Below are 13374 nucleotides of genomic sequence, written 5' to 3' on the forward strand. Positions count from 1 at the left end.
GTAAAATCAAGGTTTTCAAATTAATTGATTTCGTAGAATGAAATGTGAGAATTGGATTTATATTTTTAAAATATAAAGTATAACGTGTTTCAGGTGTACATTAAATCCGATATAATAAGATGACTTTCTACTTTTCTAAATATTAAAAGTAGTAGCTTATAAAGCTTGATTTTATAAAGCGAATTGTCCCATACTACTATAATAGGATTTTTGGTTGAATTTCCTAGACGCCTATTTGCAAACAAGGAACCAAGGTCCTACTGCCAAATGGTGGGCATCGGAACCAGGCTCTAAATATGGCGCTGCCTCTTCCAAACTTGAAGGGGCATTGTCAGCTTGGCCAATTGCGACCTGCCATCAACCTAACCTTATTAGTAGATCGTTGGATTGTTGGCCCAGGAAAAGAGATTTTCTGTTCTTGCCGCAAGCAAGACCCTGGTTAGGGACATGAACCTGCACATGATTGGATTAGGTAATTGTGGGTGTGTGTTTTTGGCTGGTGGAGAATCAAGTATGCTTCATCCCTTCATATTTTGCATGAAAAATATATGGTCATCAATATGTGTTGACGGTAGTGGTTTATTTTCATTAATCCAACGCTTCATATCATTTTGCTGTTTTATGATTTTCATGACAAAGATTCCCCATACCATGCTAGGGTCAATGAAACCACGAGGAACAAACTTTTTGAACAATCAAGCGTGGCCGCCCCACCCCAAGAAAGAAAAATCAGAATTAAATTATAAAATTTTAAAAAAAGTCAAAAATCAATAGTATTTTACTAATTTATAATTTTTCAAAACACATTTTATAAAATTTATCATAACTGTTCTATAGTGGTTGTTTCAAGGATTTCCAAGCATTCAAGAATGAAGATACATAATGGTTACCATCCAAGCATCCAAGAAGAAAGTGGAAGAAAGCCAATATTGTGAGAAACCCGCAACTCCCAACTCTTGTTTATGTAAAGAGAGGAGGCGCATGGGCATAATAAGAGAAATCCCAGTAGCAGAAGCAGCAGCCCACAAAGTTTTGGTTGAAGAATTGGACGATGCCATTGACTCCATCACGGGTCGCCCACTCACCGGCTCATGGGTGTGGGACTCCGCCCTTGTTTTGTCCCGCTGGGTGTCCACCCACCTCAATTTTCAAGGCAAGTCTGTCCTTGAACTCGGAGCTGGTGCTGGTCTCCCTGGCTTGACCGCAGCTCTGCTTGGTGCCACCCGAGTTGTACTCACTGATGTCCAACAGCTCCTCCCAGGCCTCTTAAAGAACGTTGAAGTTAACGGCTTTACAGACAAAGTGGAAGTGAAACAACTGGTTTGGGGATCGGACGACAGTGGAATAACGGAGTCAAGCACGTTTGACATAGTTTTGATGAGCGACGTGTTCTTTGATTCAGAAGATATGATTGGATTGGGTAAGACGCTCAAAAGAGTCTGTGGAGAAGCTACGCAAGTTTGGGCCGCCACAGAAATGAGGCCATGGACTATTGAATGCCTGGATCAGTTGATGGCTCAAGGCTTCCAAGTGGTTGAGCAAGAAACGAGTCAACTCAGTGTTCATGCAGCAGTACAAGATTCTAATACCTTCTTTGCCATCTTTCAAATCAAGCCAACACTTGCAGAGAATTCCCAGCCTTGACCAGCACCTCTTTTAAATGCATGGTCAGATTCTGCTGCTATTAGTAGTGTCTATAGTTCTTGTGGTTTCTACTACTAAAATTTTAACTTGGTTAGATCCTATTAATTCTGCACCATACATAAAAGTCGTAAAATAAAATTAATTCATGTTTTTCAATTATACATTAACCCATTTATTTCATATAATTTTCAAATTTAACAAACTTACAACATTATACATATAATAATATATTTACCACATCAAAATAACAAATTTTAATTAAAAACTTGAAATTAGACAAAAACAATAAAAGTGAACAATTTAAAGTAATTGAAGTAAAACTCACGCTACAAGCTATATTCTTCGATGAAACATTGAATGCTAAATCTCATCAAGACAAGAGACAACTATTATATCATTAACAATGATGCCAAGTCAAACAAACCCCAATTTCTCACATTTTATATGATAATGTCTACAAGCACTAGAAAAACACTTTCTAACATATCGCCATCATTTGCTAACAATAGTTTAAGAGTAATGTATAATTACATGTCAGGAAGAGCTGAAAGGATCAGGCGATTTTCCCCAGCATGCTGTACAAAAATTTTCACCTGTATCTGCTTTCTCTGTATCATCATCATCATCATCATCATATAATGAATGGGTTTATTTGTCCCAGTAATTCAAACAAACCCACCTGCCCTCATTTTATCATCAAACCCTTTCAACAAAACCTTATCATGTAAATGCTCTTTCTTTTTTTTTTCCAAAAACAATGCAACACTTCCAAGTAGGTATTTGGGGTTATCCTTTTCTTTCTCAGCACTGGATGTACCGCCCGTGTTCAAACAACTCCCCTTAATGATATAATCCTTACTCCAATTATATTTATTCCCCATCAACTGGAATCATCTTACAGGTTACGAACAGGAAGTTAACTGACCTGGCAAACATTTTGCACTTGAGAGAAGGATATATTTGGGCATACAAGGACAGCACAAACCAAGTTGCTGATTGCAAAGACCATAACCCATCAAAGCCAAATACATCTTTATTATTAACCATTATAGCGAAGATTCTGGTTTTGGGAACCCTGGCCCTGCTGTGGTTGCTGCTGTTGAGGAGACTGCAAGTTTAGTGGCTGTGTGTTGTAGTGTGCAAAGGGCTGGGAGTAGAGAGAGTTCATCAAACCCTGCAAATAGATAGCCAAATACTCCCATTTATAATGCAGAAAAGAACTTAACAAGGTCACAAAATGCATGGGCCAAAACTAAATGGTCAGAAAATATGTAACCGTATCTCAATGTGAGATTTTAGACAGATTTAACAAGACCAAGACTACCGCTAGTGGCTTAAATGTACAAGCATTATCAGAAAACTTTATGGTTAGAAAAGGATTATTAAATCCTGCAAACCTGAGACTGAAGCTGGTTGGGATTAGCCGCACCAAAGTGGCTCTGTGATGCATCATCTTGTGAAGGATCATTAAAGCCAGCCTGAGTAAACAGGCCTTGTGATCCATGATTCATGTAGTCCTGTAAAACATAACTTCTTTAGAAAAAAAAAAAAAAAAAAACAGGGAAAAACATTAGCCAATCACAACACAGCACTTTGAGCAACCTGAGTCATGAAATCATTTCCAGCACCAAAACGAGAATACCCAGCTTGAGAATTCTGGTTTAGGAAGTTCCCTGGAAACCCACTCTGAGCTCCTTGTAAAGCATAATCAACCGCATAGCCACCCTGTGAAGCCAACATAAAAACACATTATCAAGCCAGAAATAAGGAACATTTTTTTCTATATACAGATAATTACAAAATAAAGAGAAAACTAATGTGAAAATCTAAATACCTTCAAGCAAACACATCAAGAAGCAACCCACATTATCAAACCGGAAGTCAACCAACAAAAGAAACTTCCTTTTTTTATTACAGAAAATTTCAAAGAGAGTTTAATAGGATATATAAACCACACACAGATAAAGGAAGCAATTTGAGGCTTTTGACAATAAGCCCACCTCTCAACATACCTGACAAAATCAACATATAACAGGCAACCCAAAGCAAAGGGCAAAGAACATAGCTTTGATACAAAGAAACTCAAACCTAACTTCAAAAGCAAGAGAACTTTTAAGGTGGAGAATCTAATAGCCGTATATAAACCACATTTAGGTACAAGAGGTAGGCATATGGGACTTTGACATCTTCAATACCACCTTCATTCTGTAAGGTAGGCCCTAAAGAAACATCTAGCAAATTGCCTTGATAGTTTCTTTCTCTTTCCATACGGTCAAGGCTTGGGCGCTTGGCAGTTTGGCAGTAAGCCACTAGAGCAATCTCCAATAAAATTCAAAGCAAATACCAAGCAACCCCACTTACTGATGTATGACGTACAGGATTGAGAAGATAATATTAATATAATGAAAAATGCTAGAAGTAAACAGCCTCTACCTGTGTTGAAAAATCAGCAATGTTATAAGGAACATGTGAGCCTTGGCTTTTGAAGTCCTCACCCAAGAAGTCCTGTGGGATGGTCAAACAAACCAATTATAAGTTATCAAGAACATTAATTGCAATTATGGAAGAAAATTAGAAGATTCATGCAAGATGACGTACCTGGGACATTCCTCCCATTGAAAATCCATCACGAATTGTCTGGCTTGCCCCTTGGACGGGCATCTATTTCAGATGACAAGCATGGTCAGAATCCCATGATATCAAAGAACATAATAAATGTACAAAACTAAAACCATAATAGAAGAGAAAGGATAAAGTGCTGACATTGTTAACAAATCCAGGTTGAGATAACGGACCACCTACAGATGGCTGGCTATTTGGGTTCTCCAGAGGGAAGTTAAAGGGAGATCCGATAGTACCGACATTTTGCTGTGAGCCTTGCTGATGTGGGAGATGATGGCCAATAGGAGCACTAGCTATACCCCGACCAACCCCAAAGCCTCGACTTCCTGGTTGAGGGACTTGAGGAACAGCTCCCACTGGTCCATGTACAGCTCCACGGGATGGAATAGCATAAGGCTGAGAAGGAGAGCCCGGAAATGGTGGAAGAGGAACCCGGGGCATTGGGAACCCAGTAGGATGCACTCCAGGCTTATGTGTACCATTGGGTGGACCAGTAGGCATATAAGTACCTGCAGTTACCAACATGAGAAGGCTCACATTATATTATAAGCAGCTAAGAATCACCCTCTTCAACATTAAAAATTCAGTGCCAAAGGCATACTCTATTGCTATTGTGCATCTCAGTAAAAGAAATATCAGTGGCATGTCTCCGTGCAAATGATATAAATGGCATACAATTTGTAGACTCAAGATGCTCAAGCGCTTACCCCGGGCACGGCTGCTTCTTCTATCAACGTTTGGACTAGATGAGGCATCCCCAAAATTATCATTAGGTACAATGGCAGGTCCACCACCAAAGAACAGCCTCCGTTCATTGTAGATCTATAAGAAACACAAACATTACTATTCACATCATCTTGACAACCTCTAAAAACAAAATATCAATTGGGAGGCAAGGAGCAAAAGCTAAAAATTTGAACAGATAACAAGCACTTTCTTTGTATTCCATACACAAACCTTTTTGGGCTTTTGGAATTGAACCATACTCTGCTTCAAGTTATTGAGGGGTCCTTCAACCAGACACTCATTTTCCTACAAACATTAGCAGAAAGGATCAGTGACAAGAACAGCAAGATTCTCTGCAGCACAATTAGCATTAAGCTACCTTTAACATTTACATATGCTATGTACCCAAAAAACGAACATATAATATGCTAATAACCTGCTTTTGAAGAAAAATTGGAAGGTACCTTGTAATGTGTCAATAAACCATTCCACAGAGGCTGTTTGCTAAGAACTTTAGGGTTTCCAAGAATTACAATACCATATCGAGCACGTGTTAGGGCGACATTAAGCCTTCGAGGGTCATTTAGAAAGCCAATACCCTAAAAAATAGATAAAACAGTTAAAACTAGTTCTTCTCATATTTAAAGCAAAGAGAGTCAGAGCAGACTAAAATATAAGCATTAAGCTTAAAACGAACACCATAACTAAAGGTTGATCCAGCAAACAAATGAATAAAATTATGGAGTCAAAAAAATTGAATATTAGATATATACAAGACAGACAGATAATATTCAGTCAGACAGAGAAGTCATTCAAGCATATGCGGCAAGTTTAATTTAAAATCCTGTATCAATATGTTAACCAACCTGATGTTCATTACTTCTCACACAAGAAACAATGATGTAATCCTTTTCCCGTCCTTGGAATGAGTCAACACTTGCAACCTGATGCAAATCCCACAAATTAAATAACAAATAACTATACTATGGTTTTTATTCCTAAAGTTCAAACAAACACATTACCTCAATTTCCTTGTAAAGCTGCTGCCTCAAAGAACCATTTCTTGACATATAGTTCACAATATATGCCCGTTGTCCCTCATAAGGTGTTATGACCCCAATCTGCAATGTATTAAAAATTTTGTTTACAATCTGATATCAATCTGAAAACGAAAAGGAAAAAAGAAGTCTAGAAAATCACCTGACTAGGAACAACACCACTCCTCAAGAATGTGGTAACTATCTTTTCAACATTTGCAGCCTCAGTTCGATTGAGATATGATGTTCCACTAGCACTAATCTCCTCTTGTCCCATCTAAAACAAAACTATTTAATTACAAAACTTAACCATGAAATAAATAAACTATTAGCAAAATTTATAATATATGATGTTCTTCCCATTTGCACCCACCCTCAGCGCCACAGAGTGACGGATAAAGAAGAATATGAATGGGGGATGAAAAAAAATTATATTTTGATTGTTACGTTGTTACTTAAAGATCCAATACCTGTACATAGAAAAACATGGGACGATTAGGCACAGGCCAAGGGAAATCAATGCCTGATGATTGCCTTTCATTGATTGTCACTCCATTTTGCAATGTGCCTTCATAGAAACTGTTAGAAGGAAACTCTGACAAACATGGGTGCATACGGTATTGAACCTAAAATAGAACAGAACATTTACCCATCAGATAAATGCACGTTTTCTATTACAAATCACATCGAAATGAAGGGCAAAACCAGCAAACATACAAGGACATCACCTGCAATCTAATAGGTTTAACACCAAGTAAAACTAGACGTTCAAAAAGAGATTGCGCCAGCCCAGCACGAGCTGCTTTCTTGCACATTATAACAGGACCAAGTTGGCAATGATCACCAACAAGGACAACCTAAAATAAAAATATTAACATTAGAAGAACAAAAAAGAAGCATTCAAGGAGCGCAATAGAATTTATCTCATTAAATTTTTTATCATTCATACCTGCTTCACTCCAAGAACTAAAGGAATGAGACACTCAGGTTCTGTTGCCTGAGTAGACTCATCAATAAGTACCTAAATGAATGCAAAAGAGTGTCAGTAGGTTTGTTTGTTTAGTGGTTATTAAATATCACATATCTGATGTATTCACCTGGCGGAACCTAAAATTGGCAAGTCTGGGATCTGCAGCCCCAACACAAGTGGAACAAATGACATCAGCACTTTGTGATATTTCCCTCTCTGTTGCTCGCTTCAATGCTTTGTACTTTTTCTCATCACTGCTTGACAACTCACCTGTAAATTTGGGATTAGAATAACAAACATTGTGGCATTTTTAAAATTTCAATTTCAAGAAATGACTTGCACATTCATCATTACTTTGCAAGTTAATTGAAGGGTTCCTTTTCATCTCAGTATAAGCAGGGTCATGTCCCTGTAAACTCTAACTAAAACTATTTCGATAACAAGAAGAAAAAAAACACCAGCAAACAAGGTTTTTCATCATTGTCAACAGGACAAAGTATCCCGACCTTGTTCATCTTTCAATTGTTGTAACTTATGAAGTTCACTCTTCTCAGATGTATCAAGATGTCGGACCTGCATGCAGAAATTGCAAAAAAGAAATAATGCTATGAACAAAAAACTGTTGAAGAGCTACAGATGGAAGAAATAGACACCACAAACCTGATAATGCAAGGTCAAATGTTCAACAGGAGAACTGACAGCTTCTCTAGACTTTGCACAAAGCCTTACAACCTTCGGACCAAAAAACACATTAGTAACAAGTATGAATTTACAGATAAATACAAGTTAAGCCTTCAAAATACTTAATCATAATTGCCCCGAAAACTAAGACTGATGCATATTATTAGTTGAACCTTCAAGACATTAGAACATAGTTCCCTTGAATCTAATATGATTAATGCATCACAATATACACCTTTGAAGAAATGAACAATTAGCATAACCACGATCTGACTAGAAGAGTTTTAACTTCACTACCTTTAACCCAGTTGTGCTTATCTTTTCAGCTAGCTGATCGACAGCCACATTACTTGGAGCACAGACCAGAACCTGATAAGAGAATCAAATATCAGAAATATAGACAGAACAAAATACGAACTACATGAGAGTCTCAAAGTTGCTACCTGCCCCTGCCCCTGTTTGGCCATGTGATAGACAATGGCGGCAGAAGTCACAGTTTTTCCTGTGCCAGGGGGGCCTTGAATCAAGCTTATAGGCTTCTGAAGAACACTCTTCACTGCAAAAACCTTTCCAACAAAAGAAGGTCAACACAACTTGATAACCAAAAAAGAAATGTTATTTAACAAAATCCATCTACGCAAAGAAAGTGGGAAAAATGGGTCTATACTTGAGATGCATTCAATTCTGGCAGACCAGGTGCACCAAAACGACGAGGCAGTGTATTACGAACCATCTGAACCTCAACTTCATGGCCGAGAAGGTGATGGTAAATATATCTGCAAGAAATTAACAATTACTTACTTGGAAGGGACAAAGACTTCAAGCTCAACAAATGCATGACCTTCGAAATAAATAGGAAAAAAGTTTTGAATGCTAGACACCTAGCTGAAATAAAAGTGGCTATCTTTTCCTTGAATAAAGAACAGAAAAACAATTAAGACATGCCATCCAACTGAAAAGTACAGTTTCTTTAGGTTATTGACAGACAGACCTATATTTCAACCCATGCATGGCATATATCTAATCCATCTTAAGATATGTATAAGAAACTATATAAAGAAGGTTATAGTACACAAAGACACTCAAAAGCATCTAGTGACTGGTGTATTGCAAGTTCCCAAAAAACTTTTATTTCTATTATTGACCATTAAGATTGCTACCATGGTACATGTACAAAAGGAAAATACTAACACAAAAAAATTGCAAAGAAAACATATGATGATATCTGACATAACAATCTAGAATAACAAGAAGCAAATGCAAAGAAAACAAAGTGAGCCAACATACCCACTAACACTTGTTTCATCAACTGCAAATGTTTTCATTGCCCCCTGCATTCGGTCAAAACTTGTACTTTTCCATACAAAATCAACGCTAAACCCATGGTTCACATCAATAGGAACTCCCTATACCACAACAAGAACAAATTTTTAAGTACCTCCCCAAAAGCCAAAATCAATCGAGAAAACAAGGAAACATGAGAACTACCTGACTAGCACGAAGCTCAAGTGCAACCTCCTCTTGCGCCGTTAGCTTGATCTGAAACAATAGAAAGATATCTCATAAGTGTGTTCCTCAGGTGCACCAACTGCACAAACCTTGCCAAGGAATACGATAAAATCAGGTTTTCCACAAACAATACACAGAATCGATGTCACATATGTACAAGCACGCATCAAAACCAGAACTGAACCACAAACTCACTAAGGACACATACCACATGCCCAACAGCCTGCCACGCTGGATGTGCAGCATCTCCTGAATAACGCAGTCGCAACTCATCACCAGGTACCAGACGGAGTTCATTGTCTTCCTACAGCACCACAACTTTTCTATTAACTTCAAAAATGAAAAGAGACCTTGTCATACAGGGGCAAGTGGGGCATTGACCAAAAACACAATTACATCATGGAATAAATTCAGAGAAGACAATTAATAAAAAAGACTACAGTAACGCACCTTTGGAAAGACAAAATATGCAATTCGTTTCTTGTTTAGCCCGATATCCCAACGAACTGTGACATTGTCCTTGCTTTGAGATTCTTTCATCATCTGGCAAAAAAACGCAAAATATTGATTTAGACATGAAGATTACATTTTAACAAATAATTTAATATCCCATAAACAGTTGAGGGCAGCTGGTTGGACATAAGGAGTGTGAACATGATGATCCATACTTTATCATAGTCAGCTTCAAGCTTAATAAGTGGTGCGAAAACATTTTGATACTGCAAAAGAAACCATCAACATGATTGGTAAACCACATTATAGACTTTATATAACTTCCTGTAATTTCACCAAATAATAAGCCAAATAGTGCAATTGTTGCAAGTGTGGGTACCTGATAAGCATCTTCATACTTCAATGCCACAGGCTGAGGTTCATCATCTACACCAGGCTTCTCAAGATCTTCAAAGGAGGCATCGGGATTTGTCTTCCAAAGCTCTTCCACCTTGTTTATTTGTTGAGCACTTATTTGTCGAGCCCTTAACTGTTCTTGTTCAGAAGGGATCTGCCGAAGTGAAATGTATTAGTAAGTCCTCAAACCGTTAGTTTATTTTCATGTGATTCAAGGAACACCAACCTTAACCAACCACTGCAGAAAGCACCTATCATCAATAAGGGGACACCACTGACTCAAATCCCAATTCATGTCCTTCAAAGCATTGACATTCAAACAAGGTTCTCTACAAAGAAGAACGACAACACTCTCTGTCTTAGCAGATATAAAACCAAGAAGGAAAACATTTCTGCATCCACAGTTGTAGCATTCAAGAATTGTTTCTCCCAAAGGACTATCCTTATGAAGGCAGACTTCCTTGTGTTTGGATCTCACCTAAAAAGGGACAAAAAAAAAAACGAACTCAGCAATCAACAACATCCAGTGACTACCCCAACTGCTTTATCCAGCATACTAGTTAATACTTTCAATAATCTCATTCTTAATAACACACACATGTAGTAAAAGCATCTCAGATGATGTTCAACAAAATATGGAAACACAAAACTAAAAGGAACTTTTTCAAACAGAATAACATGGTTAAGTGAAACTGCTTTCCTAGGCAGGCTTGAATGACAAGGTACAAACTGAAAACTTAGTCACAAACATTCAATGTGGTCCCAATTGAGTTAAGCCCATTTTCCTGCAGCATCATTAGTCTGAAGCAAGCAAGAAACAGTTGTTTCTTTGTTCATGTAAAAGCAAACTATTAGATTGCAGTTTGTGTTGTCAGATCTTCTGGGTTAATGAATGCAAGATGGGAAAAGAGAAAACAGACATGCAAAACAAGTAGATGCAACAAAACCTGCATGACTATGAAAGGCAGTTACCTAGCTACAAGAAGATACGATGCTTAAAGTACAAGAAAGAATGGTGCGCATAACATTGGCAACCATCAACAGTGATCCTCAGCCTGTGTAAAGTACAATAAGCAAAACTGATTCCTATAATCAAGCAAAATGGTAATAAATGTTAAAATTCCAACAGGAACAAAAGACAATATCTGGAATGAAGGCCTGACTTCTAATAAATAATAAAGTTTCTGTCTGAAGATATTAAGAGTAACACCTGACTTCTAATTGTCTTATAAGCAAACTCCTTAAATTAAGGGGAAAAACAACAGATCCTATAACAGCCTCAGGAGTGTAACACTAGCTGTAACAGTCTCAATAGAAACGAAAGTCAAAACATGCTTTCAATCAAAATCCAACATCTCTAATTTTGATTTCAGGATAGCCTATAAGAGGAAGACACTGAATAATGCCATAACTTCATGTGCTTATTCACAATATATGTTGATTTCAGGTTAAGCTTGCCTTTCAAATTTTAGGCAAAATTTTTAGCAGAAATCCCTACTTTAAACTTTCAAAACTGAATCCATAAACCTAGTATGAAGCTTAACCGTTTAAAAGCATAAACAATCATATGAATCATCTCCTTTCTCAACCTACATGCATTTTTTTTTAAGCTCAACAAAATCCAAAGCCAATACCCTAAAATAAAAGCACCATTCCTAGTTAATGCATTCTCTCCCTAACACATGCCTTCAATATTTCAACCAAGATCACAAACATGCAAATCTACATCAATGTCACGCCCACTAAGACTTAACCAGTGTATTTTTTTCCTAAAATAAGAACTAAAAGGAGAAAACTTACGAGATGATTAACAATATGCGAGCCGGATGTATTCCCTCTTGAATTACAAAACCACTTCCTACACGAAGGGACATTACAGCGAACCACGCAAGCCGGGTTTGAAACCCCACAATACCGACAAGCGTGCTCGGCGAAATCCCCTTTTCCGTAGTCATACCCGCCATACTCATCCCCGACTGTCTCCTCAAAATTCAATCCACCGATCCCCGTGGCTAACGCATCGACCACGGCCGCACTATTGCTAATACTATTGCTATGGCTGTTGTTATTGCTCGCTACGCCACGGCCAGCGCCTTTCGAAGCGCTAGAGGGAGAAGAGGAAGCAGCAGTGTCCGAGTGGTGGTCGGAGCCGGATCGTTCGGCGGAGTGGGCGTCGGAGGGTGTCGGCCATGAACGAATCGGATCACGGAAGTCCGTGTACTCGAAATCGGACTCACCTTGGGTGTTGAATTCGAGGAAGGTGTAAGCGTCGGTGGCTGGGTCAGGTTGCGAGGCCGTCTCGAATTGAGAATCCATAGAAGAAAAATTTCAATGCCGAAGCGTTATCTTGAAGATTGAGATTAGGGTTTTTGATGTTTGTTTTCAGAGTTATGGTTAGGGTTTGGTTAAGAAAAATAGTATTAAAAAAATAGAATAATGGAACTGAAAGAAGGAAAGAGGTTAAACCTTTATATAAAAATTCAGTTTGGTGTTATAAGTTACATTCATATATCAATTTTGTTCCAAAATGGAAATACATATATCACTTTAGAGTTTTGATTAAAATCAGAATTATAGCATCTTATACATTAACAATGTAGTGATAAATCATATTAAAGGAAAACGTAAAACAGAATATAAAAATATATTTTAAAATTAAAATTTGATTTATCTTAAATTTTTATCTAAACTATAAAAATATAAACTTAATCTAATAGAAAATCCAATTTAATTTTCCTTGTTTGGGTTATAATAATATTATGTGAATTTGTTTTAGATAAATTAATATTGGTTTTATAGTTTATATTCAAAATTTATAACATGTTAAGTTTGAACATGTGTTTCATTTTAAAAGTGCAATGCACTTTATAACCCAATACTTATTGTTAAGTAAATCACTAATTTAATTAGGTAATTTTTAAAAAAAAAGAAGAAGAAAAGATTGAACTAATAAATAAAGAGTTAATATTTAATATGGTACGGGTGGAGGCAATGAGATTGGTCCATGAATTTTCCTCCTTTTATCGCATTTTGCAGTTTATTTTTAACTGTTAAAAAATATCATGCATCCCATTTCTTATACATGTTTATTTTATATTTTTATATACTCTATTAAGCTTTTGTGATCGTTCTAATTTTACTTATGGAGTCTAAAATTTTCGTTAATTATGTACTAAATATATATATCTATTAAATATTTTCTAATAAATATATATAAATGTAATTATTTTATACACAGCTTGTGGAGTTTTTAAAATCTACAATTAAATTTTCACATTCTTAGCCTATATATAAAATTTAAAAATTATATATAAAATAGTTTTCTTTAAAAAATTC

At 36.9% G+C, this 13374-nt stretch overlaps 2 protein-coding genes across 6 annotated transcripts; one reads left to right on the top strand and one right to left on the bottom strand.

Moving 5' to 3' along the window:
- Nucleotides 1-155: 155 nt before the first annotated feature.
- LOC108469255 (uncharacterized) lies at nt 156-1803 on the top strand. Of its 4 annotated transcripts, none has more exons than XM_053018181.1 (2): nt 156-511; nt 851-1803. In XM_053018181.1, the coding sequence occupies exon 2, from the start codon at nt 883-885 to the stop codon at nt 1642-1644; it is 762 nt and encodes a 253-aa protein (XP_052874141.1). In that variant the 5' UTR covers nt 156-511; nt 851-882; the 3' UTR covers nt 1645-1803. The 4 variants fall into 4 exon arrangements, with proteins under 4 accessions (XP_052874141.1, XP_052874139.1, XP_017625634.1 ...); XM_053018179.1 differs by having other exon boundaries at nt 156-472; nt 659-1803; XM_017770145.2 differs by having other exon boundaries at nt 156-472; nt 838-1803.
- A 208-nt stretch (nt 1804-2011) lies between these two features.
- Nucleotides 2012-12625, bottom strand: LOC108469767 (regulator of nonsense transcripts 1 homolog). Of its 2 annotated transcripts, none has more exons than XM_017770789.2 (29): nt 11839-12625; nt 10265-10516; nt 10022-10192; nt 9858-9908; nt 9640-9732; nt 9398-9493; nt 9169-9219; nt 8968-9086; nt 8348-8456; nt 8124-8246; nt 7978-8049; nt 7660-7731; nt 7506-7572; nt 7127-7269; nt 6979-7050; nt 6758-6886; nt 6500-6655; nt 6193-6306; nt 6015-6113; nt 5859-5936; nt 5457-5591; nt 5224-5298; nt 4974-5088; nt 4408-4775; nt 4243-4305; nt 4078-4149; nt 3247-3369; nt 3042-3161; nt 2012-2818 (listed from the first exon to the last, which is right to left on the bottom strand). In XM_017770789.2, the coding sequence occupies exons 1-29, from the start codon at nt 12352-12354 to the stop codon at nt 2684-2686; spliced, it is 3789 nt and encodes a 1262-aa protein (XP_017626278.1). In that variant the 5' UTR covers nt 12355-12625; the 3' UTR covers nt 2012-2683. The 2 variants fall into 2 exon arrangements, with proteins under 2 accessions (XP_017626278.1, XP_052874138.1); XM_053018178.1 differs by lacking the exon at nt 11839-12625 and adding an exon at nt 11011-11832.
- Nucleotides 12626-13374: the final 749 nt, after the last annotated feature.

The sequence above is a fragment of the Gossypium arboreum genome, chromosome 8 (assembly GCF_025698485.1).
Source record: "Gossypium arboreum isolate Shixiya-1 chromosome 8, ASM2569848v2, whole genome shotgun sequence".
NCBI lineage: Eukaryota > Viridiplantae > Streptophyta > Magnoliopsida > Malvales > Malvaceae > Gossypium > Gossypium arboreum.

Bases quoted from the DNA above. Each gene is read 5' to 3' on its own strand.
- LOC108469255 (XM_053018181.1), top strand. From the start codon at position 883: ATGGTTACCATCCAAGCATCCAAGAAGAAAGTGGAAGAAAGCCAATAT.
- LOC108469767 (XM_017770789.2), bottom strand. From the start codon at position 12,354: ATGGATTCTCAATTCGAGACGGCCTCGCAACCTGACCCAGCCACCGAC. The intron at 9,494-9,639 runs GTGCGTTACTGT...GTGGTGCTGTAG, and splicing joins CATATTTTGTCTTTCCAAAG to GAAGACAATGAACTCCGTCT. The intron at 7,270-7,505 runs GTCGGGATACTT...CCAAATTTACAG, and splicing joins ACAATTGAAAGATGAACAAG to GTGAGTTGTCAAGCAGTGAT.